At 39.9% G+C, this 26,032-nt stretch overlaps 1 protein-coding gene across 1 annotated transcript in view; it reads right to left on the reverse strand.

The window, feature by feature from the left end:
* The window catches only part of nxph2a (neurexophilin 2a), a 146,465-nt gene extending 122,154 nt beyond the window's left edge, over nt 1-24,311 (reverse strand). The window contains exons 1-2 of the mRNA XM_043694085.2: nt 24,015-24,311; nt 23,740-23,888 (exon numbers count right to left, since the gene is read on the reverse strand). Of these exons, the coding sequence (XP_043550020.1) occupies nt 23,740-23,799 (60 nt within the window). The 5' untranslated portion in view covers nt 23,800-23,888; nt 24,015-24,311. The remainder of the gene's footprint in view (nt 1-23,739; nt 23,889-24,014) is intronic.
* Nucleotides 24,312-26,032: the final 1,721 nt, after the last annotated feature.

The following is a 26,032-nucleotide window of genomic DNA, read 5'->3' on the forward strand; positions in this document are numbered from 1 at the left end:
CTAAAGCAGGTGGCCAGTCCATTGTTGTATTGGTGTATGGTCAAGGTGTCAGGCAGCCCACCCTCCCTTAGGCCTACTAGGGCCCTGGATAATCATGGAATCCCAACAGTGAGGAAGCAGGCCATTTGGCCAATCGAGTCCACACCAACAATCCATACAGCATCCCAACCAGGCCCACTCCCCAACTCTATCCCTGTCACCACACATTTCCTATGGCCAGTCTATCTAGCCTGCACATTCATAGACACTGTGGGCAATTTAACATGGTCAATCCAACTAACCTGCACATCTTTGGTGTGTGGGGCGAAACCGGAATACTTACAGGAAATACATACAGACACAGGGAGAATGTGCAAACTTCACAAAGACAGTTGCCTGAGGGTTGGAATTGAACCTTGGAATTGAACCTTGACGCTGTGAGGCAGAAGTACTAACCACTGAACCACCGTAGTGCCCACAAATGGACAATTAATGGTTACTTTAAGTTTTCCTATCAGCTTCAACGTACAGTCGGGGAAGAAGAAGGAAGACTGGCCTCGCAGGTTTCACTCACGAGCTAAAAGACTGGCAGGAAGCAGGTATGCTTCCTTTATAGGCATCACATGTGTCCATTTCCCCTCCAAGATTGGATTCCCTTCTTTATGTCTCAGTCAGCATCTACAGCTGACCTTTCTCCTGCACAACACATCCTGAGGAATGGAATCACTGCCTGACTAAAATTATTAGGTTTATTTTAAGCCTTGGAGAATTCAGGTTTTCTCAGGACTCCTTGTTGCTCTAACAGCTGTCATTACTATGTTTTTGCTGGGACTACAAAGCTACAAATAAATAATTTTGATGGCGGCTCATAGGGATGAGATGTCAATCCTTGTACAATGGAAGTTGCACAATCAAATCATTAAAGCCACCCCAGTGTGTTAGCCAAGTTCTAAAGCAATGTGGTCTCAACCAACCTTTCGACAGAAGGGATGATGAGGACTACTTACCCCCATAAAATTCACACCCTAATTTCTGATGAACAGCACTGAATATAATGCATCAAATAACAAGGTCTTCATTGTTCCATTTGCAGAGGATCTGTCTTCTGAAAACTGTGGTCACTTTATTTAGTCTACATACTGGTAAATAATGTGGAAAGTAATTATGAACTGGTAGACATTACCATGTGTAAAATTCAAGACATTCAGCAAAAAGAAAAGAAAATATTGGATTTCTATAAAGCCTTTAATAATCACCAGCTCTCTTAAAGCATATGTACAGCTGCTGAAGTGCTTTTGGAGGATTTATAATGTATTGGTGGAAAGCAGACAAATGACTGAAGAACAAAAAAGAGATAGATGGAGGAGGTGATTATGATAGCTGAAATAACTCCACAGAGGCTGGTATCCCATCACTGAGTCATCCTTTATTTACACATGGAGATTCCTTGACCTCCTCCCTCAGAGCCAGCTCTCAGAGTGAACAGGATATCTGACACTCCTGTTCTTACCTGTTAGTCAGGGCTCCCTGTTTGGACCAATTAACAGCCCCAATCAGGGAACTCATATACTATGAGGTCCACTGACATGATGTCATTGCATTCACTACACACTGTTTAATAGGGATGCAAGATATGTAGCATTAGAATTTAAAAAGTTTTCTTCAAATAAACATATGCAGTCATCAACATTAAATAGACAAAACAATAAATTAGTTCAGTAGGTTTCATTTTAATAGAAAACTGCTAAAGATTTTGATTCACCAGAGACAGACAGTCAAATGATTACTTTAATGATATTAAATTGCCCATGGTGCCCAGGGATGCATTGGTTGGGTGGATTAGTCATGGAAGTGCAGGAATACAGGGAAGAAGCTTAAGGGAGCAGGATGGATCTGAGTGGGATGCTATTTGGAGGGTAGGTGCGGACACGATGAACCAGATGGCCTGTTTCTATGATGGAAAGGGGACATGGTCGTATGAGGTATTTTTAATACTGGGAAAGCTGGTTGGTTACCTCAATAACCATGCAGCAAAACTGTGTTTGGGCTTTCCATTTAATGGAGTTTAATTAGGATACCTGTCAAAAAACTTGAGTTAATTAGTGTGTGAAAGTAGAATAGAAGTTAATTTGGTGAACCGTAGCATGGTTCAAAAATCTGATCTGAAACAAAAAACTGAATTGAATGATTATAAACAGGCCTTATAAGTAACCCTAGATATAAATAAACACCGGAAGAACAGTTACACGCCGTGAAACGTTAGCTAGTTAGCTTTGAAGGTCAAAGATGAAATGATTCTTGGAAGAATGCAACTTTTCAGGAGAACTTGAAATATGTAAAGGATGAGGTAAGGGACTGACTGATCGAGGTCATACAATATGTATGAAGGCTGAAGAGGTTAATGGCAGGTGGATAAAATTAAAGTTAGGATTTCACGATATGGTTTAGACAAAGAACTCATCTTTTTATTGGGTATTTTGAAATCTTAGTAAATCTTGCAGCACAAAAAGCTCTTGTCAATAATTTAACCAGATCCATCCCTGAAAATGATTTGGACAATGTATAATTTCAGTTACATCACATGGTAAACTTTTGCTGCAAATTCTGTATCATACAAACTTATTCTCCACAATCACCTGATGAAGGAGAAACGCTCCAAAAGCTAGTGCTTCCAAATAAGCCTGTTGGACTATAACCTGGTGTTGTGTGATTTTTAACTTTGTACATCCCTGAAAAACATATTAAAAATGCTTTGGGAAACCTCACTGCAGCATGTAGTGCAGAGAAACTCTTGAGGTTAGATCTACACTGACATTCTTTAATAGATAAGAAGTTATGAATATAAATGTGAATTAACAGTAAGAAAAAAGCTGATAGCCAGCAACAGTAGTGCTGCCTGATCTGGAATGATGTGGAGGTGCTGGAGTTGGACTGGGGTGACCAAAGTCAAAAACCACACAACATGAGGTTATAGTCCAACAGGTTTATTTGAAACCATAAGCTTTCAGAGCACCATTCCTTCTTCAGATAGCCAGTAAGGTACTCACTATTTATTATCACTGAGTGTTTTCCTTCTCCAAAGCTAATATATAATTTGATTAATATATAATTTGAATAATTTGATTAGGAATAGTCAGCATGGTTTTGTGAAGGGTATGTCGTGCCTCACAAACCTTACTGAGTTCTTTGAAAAGGTGACCAAACAGGTAGATGAGAGTAAACCGGTTGATGTGGTGTATATGGATTTCAGCAAAGCGTTCAATAAGGTTCGCCACAGTAGGCTACTGTACAAAATGCGGAGGAATGGGATTGTGGGAGATATAGCAGTTTGGATTAGTAATTGGCTTGCTGAAAGAAGACAGAGGGTGGTGGTTTATGGGAAATGTTCATCCTGGAGTCCAGTTACTAGTGGTGTACCGCAAGGGTCGTTGTGAATTAACAGTAAGAAAAAAGCTGTTACTGCTTTTCGTCATTTTTATAAATGACCTGGATGAGGGCGTAGTAGGGTGGGTTAGTAAATTCGCAGAGAACACTAAGGTCGGTAGAGGTGTGGATAGTGACGAAGGATGTTGTAGGTTACAGAGAGACATAGATAAGCTGCAGAACTGGGCTGAGAGGTGACAAATGGAGTTTAATGCGGACAAGTGTGAAGTGATTCATTTTGGTTGGAGTAACTGGAATGCAAAGTACTGGGCTAATGGTAAGATTCTTGGTAGTGTAGATGAGCAGAGAGATCTCAGTGTCCATGTACACAGATCCTTGAAAGTTGCCACCCAGGTTGACAGGGTTGTTAAGAAGGCATACAGTGTTGTAGCTTTTATTAATAGAGGGATCGAGTTCCGGAACCATGAGGTTATGCTACAGCTGTACAAAACTCTGGTGCTGCTGCACTTGGAGTATTGTGTACAATTCTGGTCACCACATTATAAGAAGGATGTGAAAGCTTTGGAAAGGGTGCAGAGGACATTTACTAGGATGTTGCCTGGTATGGAGGGGAGGTCTTATGAGGAAAGGCTGAGGGACTTGAGGCTGTTTTCGTTGGAGAGAAGAAGGTTGAGAAGTGACTTAATAGAGACATATAAGATAATCAGAGGGTTAGATAGGGTGGACAGGGAGAGCCTTTTTCCAAGTATGATGACAGCGAGCATGAGGGGGCATAGCTTTAAATTGAGGGGTGATAGATATAGGACAGATGTCAGAGGTAACTTCTTTACTCAGAGAGTCGTAAGGGTATGGAATGCTTTGCCTGCAACAGTAGTAGATTCGCCAAGTTTAAGTGCATTTAAGTCGTCATTGAACAAACATTGGATGTACATGGAATAGTGTAGGTTAGATGGGCTTCAGATTGGTATGACTGGTCGGTGCAACATCGAGGGCCAAAGGGCCTGTACTGCGCTGTAATGTTCTATGTTCTATGTTCTATATTATGTGCTGTACTGAAATTTGATTAGACAAAAATCCCACCATCCTGGTTGTAACCAATCCTGATTGATTAGATAGTAACAACATTAATGAAGTGGAAAGATTACGATAAAGTTGGAGAGGAACTGAGGACACAGGAAAGAAGTGTAAGAAGATGGGTTAGAGAAAAAAGGAAGAGTGAATAAGAAATATCAGTTGGGGAGAGATAAAAGGATGAAAAGACAAAGATGGAATAAGAGAAGACCAGAAGCTGTGGAGGGGGATGTGATAAAGTAGGGCAGGGTGAAGATGAATTGTGGGAAAAGAAATGGAGACAGGGGAAGGAAAAGAACAGATGCAATATCAAGATTCTAAATCCTCGTGGAAGTTGGAAGCGTTGAGGTTAATAAGGATTTAATACAATAAAATTTAATGAGGGGAAATATATGCAAACTTGCTCTGTTCAGAGTGGCTTCATTAATGGTATAACCTGTAAATGTCTTTCTCCACGAACAAAGCACTTTAGGTTATATTAGAAAAAATGCTCTAATTAGTGGTGAACAGGGTGCTATTTACTTAATTGCAATGTCTGCCAATCAAGCTTTGTTTCAGGCTTTTTAAAGAAATAACATCTGGATGAAATTCTGCCTGGCATTAATAAAGGGATAGTGAAATCCTCTTTCCAGCAACTAAGAAAGGGAATGAATAGTCTGCCTCAAGATGCCTGATCTGTTTTATCCTTGTTAATAATATTTAATGAAATGGTAAATATCAGTAGTTCAGTGTAAGCTGTACAAAGGATCCTGTATTAAACAGTGTGAATGTTAAGAGGCATTTTGATTGCATTCAAAAATCTGATTGCACAGCCTAATTTTTAAATGTAAATTTGCATTTGTAATTTTTGCCACAGGGCCTCATGATAAACCAATTTACACCACATCTAAATTGGGTTATGAAGGATGAACAGATTATGTGCTGTACTTTATAACATCATGGTGTACAATCGTCACATCTGCAGGAACCTGCTCACTTGGACGCAAAGACCATGTAATTTTTTATACTCATGCATGTGATGTGGTCATTATTGGTTAGGCCAGCATTTACTGCCCATTTTCCATTGACCAAGAGAAGGTGGTGATGATCTACATTCTTAAACTGCAAATCCTTGTGGTGTAGGCAGACCAATAATACTGTTAAGGAGGAAGATCCAGGATTGTGATCCACAATGGAGGAGAGGAAAGGAAACCGTTCCAAATCAGGATGGTGAGTCGCTTGGGGTAGAAATCCTAGAAGGCGATGTTACCATATGTCTGCTTCCCTTGTTCTTCCTGATAATAGTGGTTATGGGTTTGGAAGATGCTCTTTAAGGAGCCTAGGTGAACCATTGCAGTGCAATTTGTAGACAGTATACATGGCTGCCATGGTGCTTTGGTGGTGGATGGAATGAATGTGAACAGCCAATCAAGCAAGCTGCTTTGTCTTACAAGGTGTCAAGCTCCTTTACTGTTACGGTATTTACAATAATGCCTCTTGGTTATTTAAACCTGACGTGGTGTTGAGGTAAAGCCTCAGTTTGGATTCCTCTTGTTAGGGCTCACTGATGCCAACCTGTTTAAATTTCAACCAAGGTGTAAAATCCACCAGAACTCTTGCTTCTGATTATGAAATAAACAAAAACAGAAATTGCTGGAGAAACTCAACAAGTCTGGCAGCATCCATGGATAGAAAACAAAGTTAATGTTTCAAGTCCAAATGACCTTTCTTCACAACATGCTTCTGATTATTGTCCATGATGTTTGCAGCATATTTAAGTATCACATGAAGACAGAACTGAATTAAACTGTGAAAGGAACAATTTTTGAATAACTGTATTGTGCTTATTATTTGGTGCTACAAAATAACAATAGTAATTTTCCTACTATGTCTATATTTGCAATGTACTAATCACAGACCCCAAAACACAAAAAGAATGCCTTTGCCAATGCCATTAGCCACCCACCTCCATACTTCACCCATCACCTTCTGCACCTCATCCGTCCACTGCTTTCACTACCTCTGCATCACAATTACTAAACCACACAACCACTACAATTCCACTTTTTTGTCTGTCCTGGAATTTAAAAAAATCAACTGGTGAACAAGGAACTGGATATGAAGTTAAGCATAACAAAAATGGTTTCCAATGACACAAATAACCCAATAACATAAGCTTAAACCTGCACTTACATCCCAATAAAACTAAATGCACTTCCCATCATTCAAGCATGATGAATTACAAACTATAATATGTGCATGATACAAGCTTAAACTATGGATCCCTTGACTGTGCATCAACAATGACACAGAGGATTTGATAGTTGTATATTTTTGGATACATAAACATGAAATAATTTCAGTTTAATATACTGATTTTACTCACTATTGATCAATGACTCATACCAGCGTTGGCATTCAGCATGGTTGCCAACTGTTTAGGAACCTCGTGACTTTAAAGTCAGTGTCGCTTATTTAAATCACAATTATTGAGACAGAATCTATGGTTGATTGCTGAAAGATTCTTTGTATACATTAGTATATATATGACATACTTTTGTCAAATCTTTCAATGTAAAGAGTTAAAATGGACCTGAGGGGCAACTTTTTCACACAGTTCATGTATAGAATGAACTGCCAGAGGAAGTAGTAGATGTAGATACAGTTGCAACACTTAAATAACATTTGGAAAGGTATGAATAGGAAAGTTTTAGAGGGATATGGACCAAACACAGGCAAGCGGGACTAGATTAGTTTAGGAAACTTGGTCAGCATGGACAAATTGGACTGAAGGTTTTGTTTCCGTGCTGTATGACTCTATGATATTGACACACAGCCTAATCTGACAGCATTGGCAATCAGTGCCTTATGTCAAAGATGACATAAATATGAACCAGAATAATATCAAATTAGTGCATAAAATTAAACAAACAGTACGGCATTATAGCCTAAAATAATAGACTGTTATTAGATTAGATTACTTACAGTGAGGAAACAGACCCTTCGGCCCAACAAGTCCACACCAACCTGCTGAAGCACAACCCACCCAGACCCATTCCCCTACACCTAACACTACAGGCAATTTAGCATGGCCAATTCACCTAACTTGCACATTTTTGGACTGTGGGAGGAAACCAGAGCACCAGGAGGCACCCACAGAGAGAATGTGCAAACTCCACACAGTCAGTCGCCTGAGGCGGGAATTGAACCCAGGTCTCTGGCGCTGTGAGGCAGCAGTGCTAACCACTGTGCCACTATGCCACCCATAATTCCACCTTACATTCTACCTTAAGCTGAATTTTGTCAATTTATGAATTTATGTTATCTTAAGTTCCACCAATTGGCAGCATGCTTACAGTTTATTCTCAAGCATTTGTTTGCCCTTCATGCTCACATTGGAACAGGATGGAGAGTGGAATCATCAAATAAGACCCCCAAAACAGGGCACCAAAACCAACTAATTAGTATGATCTCTGGAGACATAATCATAACAACAATGAAAATAGCAGTGTATTTTTTTGCTATTTCTCACATCCAATTTCACTATGTCACATCACCTTCAACTGCAGTAAACTAAAAAGTGATGGTGTGGCAATTTAATGGTCTGTTTGAGAGCATGAATAATTGAATTTGTTTCTGTATCAGCAGAACTTTTAACAAACTTTTCACTGGTCTATGATTACACCAGGTTAGTTGTTTTCATAATTATTTATTCACACATATCTTGCATTGGTATTTTATCGAGATATTTGCTTAGTACTTTGGAAGGGGCAGATGCCCATTTGGATCACCTTACAGGGAAGAGAAAAGGTCAAGAATGATCACTGATGTGTGGATGGTTACCTCCAGGCTGATGGGCACAAATGACATTGACAACAACATTTTGACCATCATTCCAGGTTGGATCAATGTATACAATGGAATGTCTAAAGAATGGCAGGAGAAATATTTGGGAATTCTTTCTACATAAAAGAAAATACTGTCTTATAACAGCTGTTCATTATTCTATGATGACAGGTATAAGTTAAAGTAAACAATAGAAACCAACTCTGAATACAACACATGGTGAAGTATTTTGAAGATAATGAAAGTACAGTTCTGGCATTTAGTCCTTGTCAGACTATTACTCAAGCCATTTCTTGTTTATCTCTAATCATAAGCATAGGATTTCAGTGCAGCTTATTTCTGAAAGGTTTACAGGCTACATTCATAAGCACAGTGTTTTCCTAGAATGATAATGAGAGAAAATATATACCAGGCATACACAGAGCAGAATCAAATACTAAGTGAGCCTCACAGACCTCATTGGAAAACTTGAAACATGAACAGAAACTATCTTTCAGTCAAGAATGAAAAGTGTACAGGTGGAACTCGAAGCAGAATTTCTACAGTTTAGCAATTAGTAAATATAGTGTTATATTCAGCACATACATAATGTCAGCCTAAATGTATTGTGCTGCAATGATATAATGGAAGACATCTATTCACATGATGAATTACATTTTTAAACACAATCTATTCAACCAGTCCTTAAATCTGTGAAAAATTAATTAAATATGTCAGTGAGAGGTTCTGAAATTGCTGGTGGGGACAGCACAGCAAGATTGTCAGGAATGAATAAAAATACATGCGTTTATACCTCAAATTCAGAAAGCAACCAATGCACCATTAACCAAAATGCTCATGCTGTGTCAGTGCCCCTCGCTATACAGCTGAAATGGAAGGTTTTTAGATAGAAGAAAAAGGTAGAACAGAAAAACGTAGTATAGAAAATATTGTGCAGTATTCAGGATTCCTAAAGAATGGTTGTCAACTGCAATCTACTGTTTCCTAAAAAGGGTAGGAGGGAGATATGCATGGTGCATGACTCCCTAAAACAGTCTGCAGCAACAAATGGGAATATCTACTTTAAATAAATGAAAAGTGTGAAATGAAATCTCTATTACAGTGGAAAGAAACAACAATTCACATCCTGAAGGAATGAGACACAAACTCTGTTCTCATTCTGGTAAAGAGGGGTTGAATCACTGTTGTTGATAGCTGTTTAGATTTTTAGATTAGATTACTTTACAGTGTGGAAACAGGTCCTTCGGCCCAACAAGTCCACACCGCCCCGCCGAAGCGCAAACCACCCATACATTTACCCCTTACCTAACACTACGGGCAATTTAGCATGGCCAATTCACCTGACCTGCACATCTTTGGACTGTGGGAGGAAATCGGAGCACCCAGAGGAAACCCACGCAGACACGGAGAGAATGTGCAAACTCCACACAGTTAGTCGCCTGAGGCGGGAATTGAACCCGGGTCTCTGGCGCTGTGAGGCAGCAGTGCTAACCACTGTGCCACCGTGCCGCCCATAAACTGTGCCACCGTGCTGCCCACTAAAAGCAACACTAAAAGCTGTTTCCATTACCAATTGCTAGATAACCATTCTGTGGTAATTTTAAAGGGAGATTAAAGTACAAAAAGAGTGTAAAGATAAGCCCAGAAACTATAGACCAGTCAGATTAATTTCAGTGGTGGGGAAACATCCAAAAACAATAACGTGGAATAAAATCAATGACCATTAGATACAAGGAAGTTAAAGAAAGCAAGCATGGATTTTCTTTTAAGGAAAAATCATATTTAACTAGGTTGTTGGAGTTTTTTGAGGCTGATTCTGTTGATGTGATGTACAAGGACTTGCAAAAGGTGTTTGTTACATATCACCCAACAACAAGTTAGAGGTGCTAGGCATCCATCAGCAAACATGTCACTTCCTAACTCAAAACATGTCCACCAGCTACAAGGAGCACGTCAAGAGTGTGATATAATATTCCTTATTTGATTGGATGCAGCTCCAACAGCAGTCAAAAAGCTTGACACCACCTGGATAAAGCAACCCAATTAATCGGCACCCCATTCACATATGCTCACTGACTCCATCAATGATATGGCATAGCAACAATATGCACGACTTACAAGATGCATTGCCAAAATTCACTAAGGTTCCTTCAACAGCACCTTCCAAATTCATGATATTTACCAACTAGAAGGAGAAGTGCAACAGATAGATGGGAACATCACCATCTATAAGATTACCCCTAAGTCATTTACCATCTTCATTTGGAAATATATCATCATTTTTTTCCCTTTCATTGGATCAAAAGCAGGAAACCCTTCTGTTACAGTATTGTGGTTGCACCTACATCAGATGAACTGCAGCAGATCAAGAAGGCAAATCCCCACCCCTTCTCAGGGTAATTAGAGATAGGTAATAAACCCTAGTTCTTGCAGCAAAGTCTAGATCTTTTGAATTAATAAAAAATACAGATGGCTGAGCAAAACCAGAGTTCATTGATTATAAGGTTCAGCAGCAACATGATTATAGAATTGACTGAGTGATGTGAAACAGAATAATGGTTCATGAATGTTTCTTGTCTGGAAGAAGGTGCAGCTGTCAAGGAGTCTATGTTGGCCTTCACTCTTTCTGATATATTTTTATCACCTTCACAGTGAACAAATACAGCATTTTATACATGATACAAAACTTCAAAGTATTGTAAACTTTAAGAATGATAGTGGAGAATTTCAAGGAACATTGACAAGTGGTGGAATGAGCAGACATGTGGCAGATGATGTTCAGTGTGGAGAAATGTAAGGTGATTCATCCTGGTAGGATGAACATAGGAAGGGAAGATAAAATAAAAGACAGAACTCTAAAGTGGTTACAGCAGCAAAGTGACCTGAGTGTATATTTGCAAAAATGATTAAAGCTGGCAAGACAGATTGAGAGAATGATTAATAAAAGTCCTAGGCTCTGTTATCATGAAGGACATGCAATACAGTAGCTTAGCCTCAGCTTAGGTATTGCTTCCAGTTCTGAATGCTACACTTTAGGAAGGAGGTGAAGACATTGGAGAGGGTGAAAAAGAGTTTTACAAGAATGGTTCAAGGGATTAGGAACTGCTGTTTGGAATATAAGTTGGAGAAATTGGGACAATTTACTTGAAGAAGAGATGAGTGAGAAGGGATCTGATATATTCAAATTCATGAAAGCTTTAGACAGCATACGTAGGAAGAAACTGTTCCTACATATGAAAGGATCTAAAACAATAGGGTACTACTTTAAAATGACTGGCAAAAGAATCAAAACTAATATGAGAAAAGGTTTTGCCATGCAGTGAACAGTTGTGGTCTGGAACAGCCTGCCTCTGAGTGCAGTGGGGACAGGTTAAATTGCTATGTTCAATAGGAAGATTGGCATTTGAGCAAGGATGGCGTGCGAGGCAGGAGGACATCACTCATGAAAGGCACATTTTAGAGAGGTGGTGCAGTTACTATGGGCCAACTGGCCTTTTTTATGTGGTGTAACAATTCTGCAATTCTATGAAATTCAATTTTATGAAAATGACAAGGAGATTAAGGGTGAAATGCCATTTTTGTGAAGCAGCAACTAGTGACAATTTGCACAGGGCAAATATTGGAGATCCAGATTTGGACTCAAGTGTCAGCAGATATCCAACACTGAATTAAATCCATTGTATCAGACTCTGCTGCTAAGTACCAATGTCTGGATGATGCACACTGTTATTAATATATTAATCATTTTGTAAATTCAAAGGATTAAGTCATAAACCTATGATTTCAGAATAATGATAAATTGCAGCTTCATAAACTACACCTCGTCCTTAACCTTCTTGTGCCTTTTATGATATAGCATTTCCAAATTAATTGCTCATTAAAATTGCCACAGAGAGCTCAGTTTAGGAATTAATGCAGTAACCTAGTATGTAACTCTGAATTATTATCAATGACAGCCAATCAACCTCTCTTGGTCAGAAAGTGAACTAATAAGAGCATGGACTCTCACTTCTTCACATTGTAACTGATACTGGAAATTTTAAAAATGTCAAATTTCTCATAACTTTTGTTACTTTCTAATTACTTTTGTTATTTTCTTTTTATACATAGAACATTACAGTGCAGTACAGGCCCTTTGGCCCTCGATGTTGTGCCATCCTATGAAACCAATCTGAAGCCCACATAACCTACACTATTTCATTCTAGTCCATATGCCTATCCAATTACCATTTAAATGCCTCTAAAGTTCGCGATTCTACAACTGCTGCTGGCAGTGCGTTCCACGCCCCTACTACTCTCTGAGTAAAGAAGCTACCTCTGACATCTCACCTATATCTATCAGTCATCAATTTATAGCTATGTCCCCTCATGATAGCCATCACTATCCACGGAAAAAGGCTCTCACTGTCCACTTGATCTAACCTTTTGATGATCTTATGTTTCAATTAAGTCATTTCTTGATCTTCTTCTCTCTAATGAAAACAGCCTCAAGTCCCTCAACCTTTCCTCATTAGACCTTCCCTCCATTCCAAACAACATCTCTTCTGAACCCTTTCCAGAGTTTCCAAATATTTCCTATAATGCAGTGACCAGATCTGCACGCAATACTCCAAGTGTGGCCACACCAGAGTTTAGTGCAGCAGCAGCACGATGACATGGTTCCAAAACTCAAACCCTCTTCTAATAAAAGCTAACACACCATATGCCTTCTTAACAACCCTATCAACCTGGGTGGCAACTTTCAAGGATCTATGTGCATGGACACAGAGATCTCTCTGCTCACCTACACTATTAAGAAGCTTACCATTAGCCCAGTACTCTGCATTCCTGTTAATCCTTCCAAAGTAAATCACCTGACACTTTTCTGCATTAAACTCCATTTGCCACCTCTCAGCCCTGCTCTGCAGCTTATCTATGTCCCTCTGTAACCTACAACATCCTTCTGCACTATCCATACCTATCCACAACTGTACCGACCTTAGTGTCCTCCACAAATTTACTAACCCATCCTTCTATGCTTTCATTCAGGTCGTTTATAAAAATCACAAACAGCAGTGGCTCCAAAACAGATCCTTGCGGAACATCAATTGTAACTGAACTCCAGGATGGACATTTCCCATTAACCACCACCCTCTGTCTTCTGTCAGCAAGCCAATTTCTGATCCAAACCTCTAAATTACCCTAAAGCCCATGTCTCCATATTTTGAGCAGTAGCCTACCATGGGGAACCTTATCAAACGCCTTACTGAAATCCATCAACTGCTTTACCCTCATCCACCTGCTTGGTCACATTCTCAAAGAACTCAATGAGCTTTATGAGGCACAATCTACCCTTCACAAAATCATGTTGACTATCCCTAATCAACTTAGTCCTCTCAAGATGATTATAAATCCTATCACTTATAACCTTTTCCAACACTTTACCCACAACTGAAGGCTCACTGGTCTATAATTACCAGGATTATCTTTACTCCCCTTCTTGAACAAGGGAACAACGTTTGTTATCCTCCAGTCTTCTGATACTATTCCTGTAACAATGATGACATAAAGATCAAAGCCAAAGGCTCGGCAATCTCCTTTTCCTCCCTGGCTTCCCAGAGAATCCTAGGATAATTCCCATTGACCCAGGGGATTTATCTATTTTCACACTTTCCAGAATTTCTAATACCTCCTCCTTATGAGCCTCAATCTCATCTAGTCTAATAGCCTGTATCTCAGTATTCTCCTTGACAACATTGTCTTTTTCCAGTGTGAATATTGATAAAAAATATTCATTTAGCGCTTCCCCTATCACCCCTGACTCCACGCACAACTTCCCACTACTGCCCTTGATTGGCCCTAATCTTACTCTAGTCATTCTTTTATCCCTTATATTCCTATAGAAAGCTTTAGGGTTTCCCCTGATCCTATCGGCCAACAACTTCTCATGTCCCCTCCTTGCTCATCTTAGCTCTCTCTTTAGGTCTTTCCTGGCTACTTGTAACTCTCAATCGCCCTAACTGAGCCTAACATATGCCTTTTTCTTCCTCTTGACAAGATATTCAGCTTACTTAGTAAACCACAGCTCCTATGCTTGACAGTTTCCTCGCTGCCTGACTGGTACATCCTTATCAAGGACATACAGTAGCTGTTCCTTGAATATGCTCCACATTTCTATTGCAGTTTCCTTTCCCATCCTATGCATCGTAAATCTTGTCTAATCACATTGTAATTGCCTTTCCCCCAGATGTAGCTCTTGCCCTCCGGTGTATACCTATCTCTTTCCATTGCTAAACTAAACATAACTGAATTGTGGTCACTATCACCAAAGTGCTCACCTACCTCCAAATCTAACACCTGCCCGCATTCATTACTCAGTACCAAATCTAATGTGGTGTTGCCCTTGTTGGCCTGTCTACATACTGTGTCAGAAAACCCTCCGACACACATTGACTGACCCATCCAAAGTACTCGAACTATAGTATTCCCAGTCAATATTTGGGAAGTTGAAGTCTACCATAACAATTATCTTGTCATTCTTGCTCCTATTGAGAATCATCTTTACGAGTCTTACCTCTAAATTTCTGGAACTTTTTGGAGGCCTATAGAAAACTCCCAACAGGGTGACCTCTCCTTTCCTGTTTCTAATTTCAGCTCACACCACCTCAGTTGACGAGTCCTCAAATGTCTTTTCTGCAGTCGTAATACTGTCCTTGACTGACCGTGCCACAGCCCCACTGCTTTCACCATCTTCTCTGTTCTTACTTAAACATCTAAATCCCAGAACCTGCAACAGCCATTCCTGTCCCTGTTCTACCCATGTCTCTGAAATGGCCACAACATTGAAATCCCAGGTACTGACCCATGCTGCAAGTTCACCTACTTTATTCCAGATGCTCCTGACGTGAAGTAGACACACTTCAGATCAATTTCTTGCTTGCTGGTGCCCTCTTGTGACCCTGAAATCTTATTTCAGACCCCCTACTCTCAACCTCGTCTATACTCAAACGACAATTTAAGTTCCCATCCCCTTGCTGAATTAGTTTAAACACACCCGAAGAGCATTAGCAAATTTCACCCCCACCCCCCCCACAAGATACTGGCACCCCTCTAGTTCAGGTGAAGGCCATACTCTTTGTAGAGGTCTCACCTACCCAGAAAGAGCCCCAATTGTCCAAGAATCCATAACCCTCCCTCCTACACAGTCCCTGTAGCTACATGTTCAACTCTGCTCTCTCCCCATTCCTCGCCTTGCTAGCACGTAGCACAGGCAACAAACCAGAGATAATAACTCTGTTTGCCCTCACTCTAAGCTTCCACCCTAGCACCCTGAATTTCTGCCTTAAATCCCCATCCTTTTTCCTATAAATGTCATTGGCGCCTATCTGGAACACAACTTGGGGCTGGTCCCCTCCCCCTTAAGGATCCCGAAAACATGATCAAAGACATCATGAACTCTGGCACCTGGGAGGCAACACACCAACCTTGAGTCTCTTTCGTTCCCACAGAACCTCCTGTTTGTCTCCCTAACTATGGAGTCCTCAATGACTAATGCTATGCTCTTCTTCCCCTTCCCTTCTGAGCAACAGGGACAGACTCTGTACTAAAGACCTGTGCCCCATTGCTTACCCCTGCTAAGTCATCCCCCCAACAGTATCCAAAACGGTACACTTGTTGTCAAAGGCAACAGCCACAGGGGATCCCTACATTGCCTGCTGGTCCCCTGATGGTAACCCATCTACCTTCTTCTTTTACCTGAGATATGACTACCTGCTGTAACTCCTTTCAATAACTGTTATTTCTATTCCATTTTGCTTTCCCTTGCTTTATGTCTCTTTCTATACCTGATTTCATACTCATCAGCCCATCCTCAGTTTATTTCTGGAACAAGTGTCCCAAATGAATTTTTATTCTTACCACACCATTGTCAACTTACTCCCAAAAACATTATGCACCCAAGAGTTTCATTTTTATTTATTCATGGGACTTGGACATTGTTGGGCAAGCATTTATTGCCTGATTTTGATTGGCCTTGAGAAGATGGCCTTGTTAAACTGTTGCTATCTATTCAGTGTAGGTAGACCCATAATGTTGTTGAAGATGGAGTTCCAATAGGTTGGCCCAGTGACACTGAAGGAATAGCAATGTAATACCAAGTCAGGATGCTTCTTTTGAATTTATTGAATAATGAATACATTAGTAACAGTATGCATTATTCAAGCACAGATGCCAGTGGACTTTGGCCCAATAGATTTAGTCAGGATGGTGACTTGCAAGTGGTGGTGTTTCCATGTATCTGCTGCTCTTATCCTTATGCAAGATTATGGTCATTGATTTTAGAAAGTTTCTAACAAACCTCGGTGCCTATCAAGTGGATTACTTTGTCTTGGATAGTCTTGAGCTTTATGAATGTTGTAGGAGCAGCAGATTTCCAGGCAAATGTAATATCTTCCATCACACCTCTAACTTGTGCTTGTCGACAGTGGATTGACTTTAGGGATTCAGAAGATGTGTTAGTTGCTGCAGGGTTCTTAACCTCTGCTTTTGTATCCACAATGTTCACACAGCAAACGGTTCAATGTCTATTCAATGGTAACCCTCAATGTCTTTAGATTTTTTTTTAAAGATTACTTACAGTGTGGAAACAGGCCCTTCGGCCAAACAAGTCCACACCGACCTGCCGAAGCGCACCCACCCAGACCCATTCCCCTACATTTACCCCTTCACCTAACACTACGGGCAATTTAGCATGGCCAATTCACCTAACCTGCACATTTTTTGGACTGTGGGAGGAAACCGGAGCACCCGGAGGAAACCCACGCAGACACGGGGAGAATGTGCAAACTCCACACAGTCGCCTGAGGCGGGAATTAAACCCGGGTCTCTGGCGCTGTGAGGCAGCAATGCTAACCACTGTGCCCACAAAACTGTCTTGAAACTGGCAGAAGAGGTAATGGTTCATTTTGAAGTCTAACTGGGTGCAGGTTAAAGTCTAACTGACCAACCACAATATGGAATGCCCTGCTCCAGAAAAAAAAAATTGGCCCAATTTTATTCTATGTTTTAATTTCTGATTATTGATTAGTGATAACTTCATGAAGAAATGACTATAGTTGCTGTGGAAATTAGCTCGGAGCCAAGTTTCAATTCTACTTTTGCTAAGAGTCCATTGTTGTAGCTCTGAATTATTGATTGAAATTAATGACCCTTCAAGTAGCTTCCTAAATAAAATGTTAAAGTGCAAACAATTATAGCTTTCATCACCTTTACATGTATTCTCTGTGACAGTGAATCTCAAAGTGGTTGGATAGTTACTTGCATTTTACATCCTTTTACAATCACAGCCAAGATCAGAAACTGTTCTGCATTACCCTGGTGATCGTAAAAAAGGAAGTTGATCATAAAATTATTTAAACACACAGATCAATGTTTATTTTATATGGTTACATCAAAACAAACTGCAGGTTTAAACCAAATTGATTAAGATTCACTGCAAATTAGTGAGAATTGATGACTAAGCATTAACTTGTGGAGATGTGCTGCTCTTTATCTTCCTTTTCACAACTCGTCAGTTCAGGTATGTTATTGTAGCCAGCTACGGAGGGGTTGACATTGAGATTTGGAAAGTTAACAAAATTTATTGAGTAATTGTCACTTTTCATGTGCTGCGTTGTTATTTAACACAATTTACACCATCACAGAGTTCAGTAGTTGCCAATTGATGAGACTGTTAATAAAACTATAAAGTTTCATTGATTTTGATGATGCTGAATTATGCAAGTGTTTCAATTTATAAGTTGTTTTCATCAGGAAGTCAGCACATGGCATTTTCTTTATCTTAGTGATTGGTGTCTGCACATTCTTAAATAAAACATAGGATAAGAGTCATGGCAAAAGCCAGTTCCAGGCACCTACCTCTTAAAAAAATAACACTTGCCTTATGCATCTCCTTTAAACTTCTTCCCACCTCACCTTAAACCTATGTCCCCTAATATTTGCTGACACATGGTCTCAACTTTAGTATGTATGGAAGCACTACGAATGACTTTTGTCCCCAAAGTTAGAAAAGGAGCAGAAAGAAAATTTAGCCAATGTTCCAATACCTGATCGTTATCCACTAACCATGTTGAATTGGGAAGTGGATATCAATGATATGAATCGGTTTGACATATGATGACACTCTTGACTTTACACGCAAACAACTGTAACTTCATCTGGAGGATTACAAGTGACCATGAAACTAGCATGAAGCACCAGGATTAGAGTAGGAGGTTGTGGGGAAAAGAGACAATTCTATTGCAAACATGCAGGTAGTCAAAAAGAAATATATCTGTATATATACTATGCTGAAGCAGTTCAAAAGCCAAGAAAAATACATATTATTAGCATTAATAGCTTGGGCTTAGTGATACAAGAATGATTTTTGGGAACATTTTAATATCATCACATCATGAGCGGGTAAACATTACAAAAGAAAATGTTCTTTACTGAGTCCTTTAAATGTAGAAATAAAAGTGGTGAAGATTTCTGAGCTCACTTGGCTGGATGGCTGTTTTGTAAAGTAGAATGATGCCAACAGCATGTGTTCATTTCCCGCATTGGCTGAGGTTACTATGAAGATCCTGTTTTCCCAATCCTGCCACCTTACTGGAATTGTAGTGACTCTCACAATCAGCTCTAACATGAGAGCAGCCCAATGGTCAATTGGAACAATGGTGGCTTTACCTTTACTAATCAATGATATTTATAATCAGATATGGTTAGATTTCAACCAGAAAAAAAACACTTCGATGCAGTCAAAGACAAGTGGGATTCGTATGAAAGCAAGCCTACTGCCTTGCATTAAAGAATGGTTGAGAGTTTAAGCATTATACAAGCATTGAACCCTTCATAAATTTGACAGATTTATCTGAAGGGTTCAATGCTTGTGTAATCAGGAATGAAAAGCCAATTTATTGGTACTGTTGTAAGAATCAGTCATATGTCCTGATTTGATTTGGCATTTTACAGGTCAGTCATAGTCCCTTGTTGTTTAATGATTCAAAATGCAGCTACACCAACCTGGATTCTCCTGCTCTCTTAAAAAAAACTGTTTTGTAATATTCCTGCTTAGCTCATTAATGAGTGCAATTTTTAAGGCAATATAATGCAAAGACAATGCTTTTGTTCAAGTGGTACGATGTTGGTGGAAAACAAAGGAATGTAAACAGGCTACTGCAATGCTATTCTTCTACATCTCAAAACTGCAATAGAAAGCTCAGCCTGTGTTATCTCAGTAAATGCCAAAATAAATTCTAAGAAAACACAAAATGAATTGCAAGCAAGCTCCATTATATTAATTTTGTTATTGGACTTTTAGATATTTCAGTTTTATTGAAAAGGTAGATATTAAAATGTTGATCCTGACTGATTATCACTCTGGTTTAAATAAAATTCTGAAACTCTTCATTTCTGATTGCTCCTTTTCTTGTTAGATTATTGATAGTGTAAAATAATAGTGACCATAAAGATGAAAAATGTGTTGCTGGAAAAGCGCAGCAGGTCAGGCAACATCTAAGGAGCTGGAGAATCGACGTTTCGGGCATAAGCCCTTCTTCAGGATATACAAAATGCTGTTAGATGCAAAAGATAGGGGCAATTTTCAATACAAGACTGTGCACAAATGATCATTGCTCCTGACCAAAATTATCATAGAATTAGCTTAAAGCTAGTCTTAAAGGAAGATTCTGATTGGTTGGCAACTATTACAAAAATATTCCATTTCGCTCAGTCTTAGTGCCTCATTGTTCTGTATCAGAGCTGCTGCTGTGAAGTCAACAGATAACAAATAACTAGCAATGCAAATTGCATGCAAATTCCTTTAAGAAAATGTAAAATGCCACACATCGATAATGAACTACTTCAAAGACATCCAATTATCTAGATTTTGGTGCACCAGGGTCCATTTTCACTGTTGGTTTTTTTCTCATCTGAAAATAGTCCCCAGGGTGCTAAAACCTATGAATATCAAGAAATCTTCTCAGTTCATTGTTGTTGGAATTATTAAAGGAGTATTATTGTCCATATATTTCAAAAATAATCCCTAAAATACATTTTCCATGATCCAAGACCAGAGGCAAGGTACTACAAATTTGCGACTGAAATATATTGAGATGAATGCAACATTCCATAATTTTCCATGTGAATGAGTGCCTTATTACATTATTTGTTCAGGACTGTTGATCACACATTTAGACTTTTCTGTTGAACAAATCAGTGCATTCATATTTTAATCAGTACACCTTTTTGTGGTCCTACATTTTCCAAGATGCAAATAAATTACAAGTAAACATTTTTGTACTGTATTTCATTCATTTCTCATGAATGACTTAGATTCAGTAACTGAACCCTTCGATCTGTAATTATTCATTAAACATTTTGGTTGCAAAAGTACTTTTGAAATTCATCACTAGATCAAAATATGTTAAACTATTGATTTTATTGTGAAGTCACAGAATTATACAACACAGAAACAGACCCTTCAGTCCAACACATCCATGCTGACCAAGTTTCCTAAACTAAACTGATGAATTATAGCTATTTAGTTGATGTAATAGTATATTCTGGTACGCACACATATGAAACTCTGTGTGTGATCGCAACATAGTACACTCACAACATGTTAGGATTAATTGATTCTGTTTCTCAAATATTAAATCTTGCAAAATGATCATTTTAGCACGTCAGCTTTGAGGTTCTAAAGATTATTGGATGAAAGATTTCCACAATGCTAAATAAATCCACAGCCATACATTACACAATATAAATAAATTGCTAACAGACCTATCAGGAATTGAGTACAGAACAGAGAAATTGGAGAGATTGTTCATAGCAGCTTGGGTTGACAAATAGAGCCTGAAGTTTATACCCAAAAGCACAATCTATATCAAAAATCAATAGTTAAAGCACATAATTGTTCAAGTATATTTACAAAGGTAGACAATCTTTCAAGACTTATTATTTGCAATTGTTACTGCAGAAAGATGGTCTACCTCCCGAAAATGCACTTTGGGGAAATGAACTGTGTAATACAAAGCCATATGATCAGAAAGGTCTTCTGCTCATGTCCTTTATTAAGTGACTTGGGATGACACTAATATGCCAAAATAGTTCCATGCCTTGTTAATTGACAGAATGGAGGGCAGGACAAGGAAATACTGTCAGTAAGATAGCATCTGGGGGTTGCTGATCACCAAACAGTCTGTGCTCTGAAAGCCACATGAATGGCAGTACTGGGGTTCAACTTTCATTTTCTTATGATTGAATAGTTCCCCAATACAAAATTCACTCATCAACCACCCACTTCAGTAAGGCATCAGTGATGATGAGATATCACCTTCAATAGCATCACATTCCAAATGGGGTGTTGGCTTCAGAAAAATGTCTGAAGTGGGAATAAGCAAGATGTTACTAGTATGTAGAAAATATGGAGGCCATCGCAACAACATATTAACCAGTTTCTCATCTAGCTGTACTGTTTGATGAATGGGCACCATGATTCTGGGCCAACATGCAGTTTAGATTCATTTGAATGCTCTGGGAAAGAAATTATTTCTGCAACATGATAAATCTGCCTGCAAGTGACTGCGGATGGATGGCACTGCCTAATTAGCGCTTGCACTGATAAAGAGAAATGAAAATGAGCCCCTTGATGGTGTACAGAAATTCTGAAATTGTTTGTATAGTTACATATTTTCAAAACATGAAAAGTGTAGAGCTGAAGTATAATTTAACCATCAGTCGCAGTCAGATTATCGTCAATTTAGTCAATGAAATATGACCCTGTCAGAATTCCATAATTTCATATCCCTCACCAACTTCTTTACTAGTCTAAAGGAACAGGTAGACAAATATTGGACTGTTCTCAAAAAAGACCTTTACAACACCAACCCCGTTGGCTTCCTCTGCGGCAGGCAATGTATCGGTCGCATTTAGAACTCTACTGTTGTAGGTTTTGCATTTCAAACGTTGCATTTAATTAGGCCTAAAACAGCTAGAATATTGTAGCATCATCAGTTCTGGGCAATAGCATATTCATCACTGCAACCTTATCTGTACGACGGGATAAACTGTCCCGAGAATATACCACGGGCGAGCATCTCGTTGAGCTGAAAGCAAGCATTATCGTTAGGCGATTTTTGTACGTTAACTAATGAATCCATGCGCAATAAATAAATAACTAGAAAGGACAAACGACTCCTGGAAAATGGAAACTTCAAACCATAAAGCTGCAAGTTATGTTGCGCACTTCAGAAATTCAAATGGTTGGGAGACGCTTACGTGGCAAGAGGTCTGGCACCTTGGATTTAATGAGTTCTACGGGAACTTCGACCTTTTCTAACGCTGGAAGTCGTTTCCCAGTTAGACAATGGGAACGGTGTACCTGCTGTTTTCGATGGTCTCTTGACAATGTCTGGCCTTGGAATTAAAGTGATGGATGCTCGTATTCTAAGACTGGACGTGGTTGAAATCGGCAAGTAATTTATTTCTCACATGGAAATTATCCAGGAGACAATATTTGAAAGCCAGGATTGCCTCGGTCTGTGATGCCTCACTATCTGTAAAAAGTCTCCTCACAATTTAAAGCAATTTGATTTGAAACTTTGGTGTGGAGAAGATTGGAACAAAAGGCTAGCTTATTGAATGGAAGGGCACGGAACGGAACACTGAATCCCTTATCTCTCGGCTGCAGCTCTGTAATTCATTGCCGTGATAAAGCACCAGGGTAGAAAACATTACAACACTGACACAATCCAAAAACGGATTAGATTCTGACATAAGCTTGCTCAAAACCTAATCAATCAACTCCTTGCTGTAACATCAGAAACCAGTGCTTAAGTAGAGTGCTTAATCTCCGCAAGTTGCATTACTGAATTAGCAGCGACCGTGTCTTTGAACAAAGTAAAACACATTTCGCCGATTGGAAGATCCGAGTCACTGAAGGTTCGACTTAAGCAGTTCGAAGGAGCGGACCAATATTCCCAGATAATTATCGTCAGGCTGCCAAAACCGGGAAGCCCATGACAAAACAAACCCAATATTTATTGGGACTGCACTCCACAGTGTACCCACCATTTGAAAATAACTTCCAGCAAACCCTCGCAGTCACTAAACGTGGCCATTTAGAGAATCTGACCCATTTTCGCCTATTTCACGCCAAGTTACTAATCGCAGCCAGGTGACATCCTGGAGCTGCGTCCCATTCTCCATGAGAATTAACCAGCTCCTGACATTAATAGGGGGATTAAAAAAAAGAGGGGCGCTCACATCCAGGGGAGCACGGGGGGGCTGTAGTCACTGTACCAAAGGAACCTGATTCCACACCAACGCCACTTCCACAGTATCGATCGGCGCGCTGTCTGCCCAACGGTTACTAATGAATAATGCCCCACACACTCAGATTTGGTGTTTTTTTTTTAAAGGAAAAGTTCTCAATAAAAGCACCGTGTAAATAATACTCACCGTGTGAAGGAAGCATTGAAGTAGAACGAGAAGGAGCGGATGATGAACGGGATACCTCATCCTGGCTTGCTCTCTCTGAAGTGCTGCCTCTCACTCGGCTCTCGCATATATCCAGTGTTAGGGATGGACAGGGGCAAAAGGAGCGGGTCCTGCACAGAGACAAGGAAGGGGAAAGGGATTTTTAACACAAAACGAAACACCGAATGCCTTGCTCTCTGGCGAAGTGTAAGCCTTCGTGGACAGTAATAAGATTCAATGAGAAACGCGTGTCTTACCGTCACTTCCAATTTGACAAACGCTCCCGCCTTAAATCTGACTGAAGATTTGAAAATCCCACAGGGTTTTTATTTTCTCTCGATCCTCACCACTCTCTCGGCGATGGAGCAAGTTAGTTAACACATTTTTGGCTCTCCGCACTCTTATTTTCTCGGAGCGTGTAGAGGTTTTTTTAGTTTTTTTTTTAAATGTTGCTTGTTTGTTTTAGTCTTCCCTCGCCCCAGACTCAGGTTTTGCTGGTGAATTTGGCAATCCGACTGACCCCTTGCAGCCTGGGAATGTTGCTGATTCCCGGTTTTGCTCCAGTGGCTCTAACACACGCCCACGTGGTAATTCTGAAACTAGAGAGAGTCACACACACACACAGCAATGATATTGCCTCTGAATGGGACTACAGTCCAGCTCCCCATTGTCACTGACACCCCGATTGATGACCCCTGCAATTGAACCCGGCCTGGCGAGTCTCTGCCACTCCTCTGTGTTATAGATGCATGTTACCGACCATCAGGAAAGGGCTTTAAACCGAACGCAGTTGCAGCATCATCTCTTCTGCAAAAGTACTGGCTCCACACTAAGCTCAGCACCGAGAAAGTGAAATGAGAGGGGAGGACAATCGCTCAAATTGCCATCATTTCCCCATTTGGCTAACCCATGGTTCTATAATTCCCAGACTGATCAGATTAAAGCCACACAATATTCCCGGCCTCAGATTGATTACACACTCGTGATTTTTATTTTTAATGAGATGCAGTGCCTATCCCAGACCCACACCTTTCCTCTGGAACTGTCCACTTTATCAGATTTAATTTTGACCGAGAATGAAGCTGTTGGCTCCTGCTCCAGTCCATGGTGATGGGGAACAACGTGCCATGAAATACATCCTCAGTCAAGGGCACTTTCAGTTTGCAAACCTATGTATTTCTCAACTTTAACGTCGATTGAACGTCCAACGTTCAAAGATAGGCGCTGTTTATCCGGCCGAATGGTCACCCATCTCGAGGGAGTTGTTCCTGCTTGTAACACGTTGCTTGAAATCTTGGCGAACTTCTGCAGCCTGACAGTTTGCCCTGTCAAAGGGTTAACTCGTCAATGACAGGTGCTCACCATCAACTACTTGCTTGACTGTATAACAATCCCTGCCCCATCCCACACTCCCAAAGAGCTGAGGTTGAAGGCAAGTATGCGGGGATTTGGAATATTTAATCCGAATCGAGTCAGGGCAGTGTGCCGTTAAAATAAAGGCACTCCATCAGCGCAATCTAGCGGTCAGTCTGGGATGTACATTACACTGACTTCATACTGGGTTCAATCTCAGGATTTTTATTACCGGCTGTCTTCTGTTGATTCTGCAGTCTGTTTTTATATAGGGTTTTATGCCGTAATAAATAGAACATATCCAACAGGGAACTGTAGAATAGAGAACTTAATTCCGGTCAATCCATCATAAGGAGGATTGGATAATTTGTGACCATTACTCAGTAGATTCTGAAATGAAATTAATAGATAATAAACTTAACCCATATGTTTAAATAAAGAAATGATCCGATTGCTTTTCCCCCCAATGTAGTGTGGATCATTACAACCACGTAGATAGTTTTAATGATCCCAACAGAACTGATAAGCCGAACTGACTGTTCCGTGGGAAATCTAGTAGGTATTGTTTCAGAAATACCATCCAGAATTAAAACAAAAACTAAGGATCAAATTCATGGCGGTGTCGACATTCGAAGAATCGTATTTAACAGAGGCACAGAACTGAAGTGAGGTTTACCCCTTTAAAGAACGAAAAGGAAATTTCACTGGGCAATCCACGACAGCATCTCCAGGATAGGAGATTCCTGAGCTTTCCCACTCATTTCCTGCTAATAGTTATTCAAGAAACGTTAGAGGATTAAAGATCTGTTCAAATTAAACTGAACGCCTGACTAAAATCACTGACACCTCCAACTATACCTCCCCCGACCTCTTACCACGACACCCACTCAAATGGCCTCAGTGGGACCCAACACAATACCGA

Source organism: Chiloscyllium plagiosum, unplaced genomic scaffold (assembly GCF_037043375.1).
Source record: "Chiloscyllium plagiosum isolate Xiang-an unplaced genomic scaffold, Cpla_swu_hap1 HiC_scaffold_7, whole genome shotgun sequence".
NCBI classification, from domain to species: Eukaryota; Metazoa; Chordata; class Chondrichthyes; order Orectolobiformes; family Hemiscylliidae; genus Chiloscyllium; species Chiloscyllium plagiosum.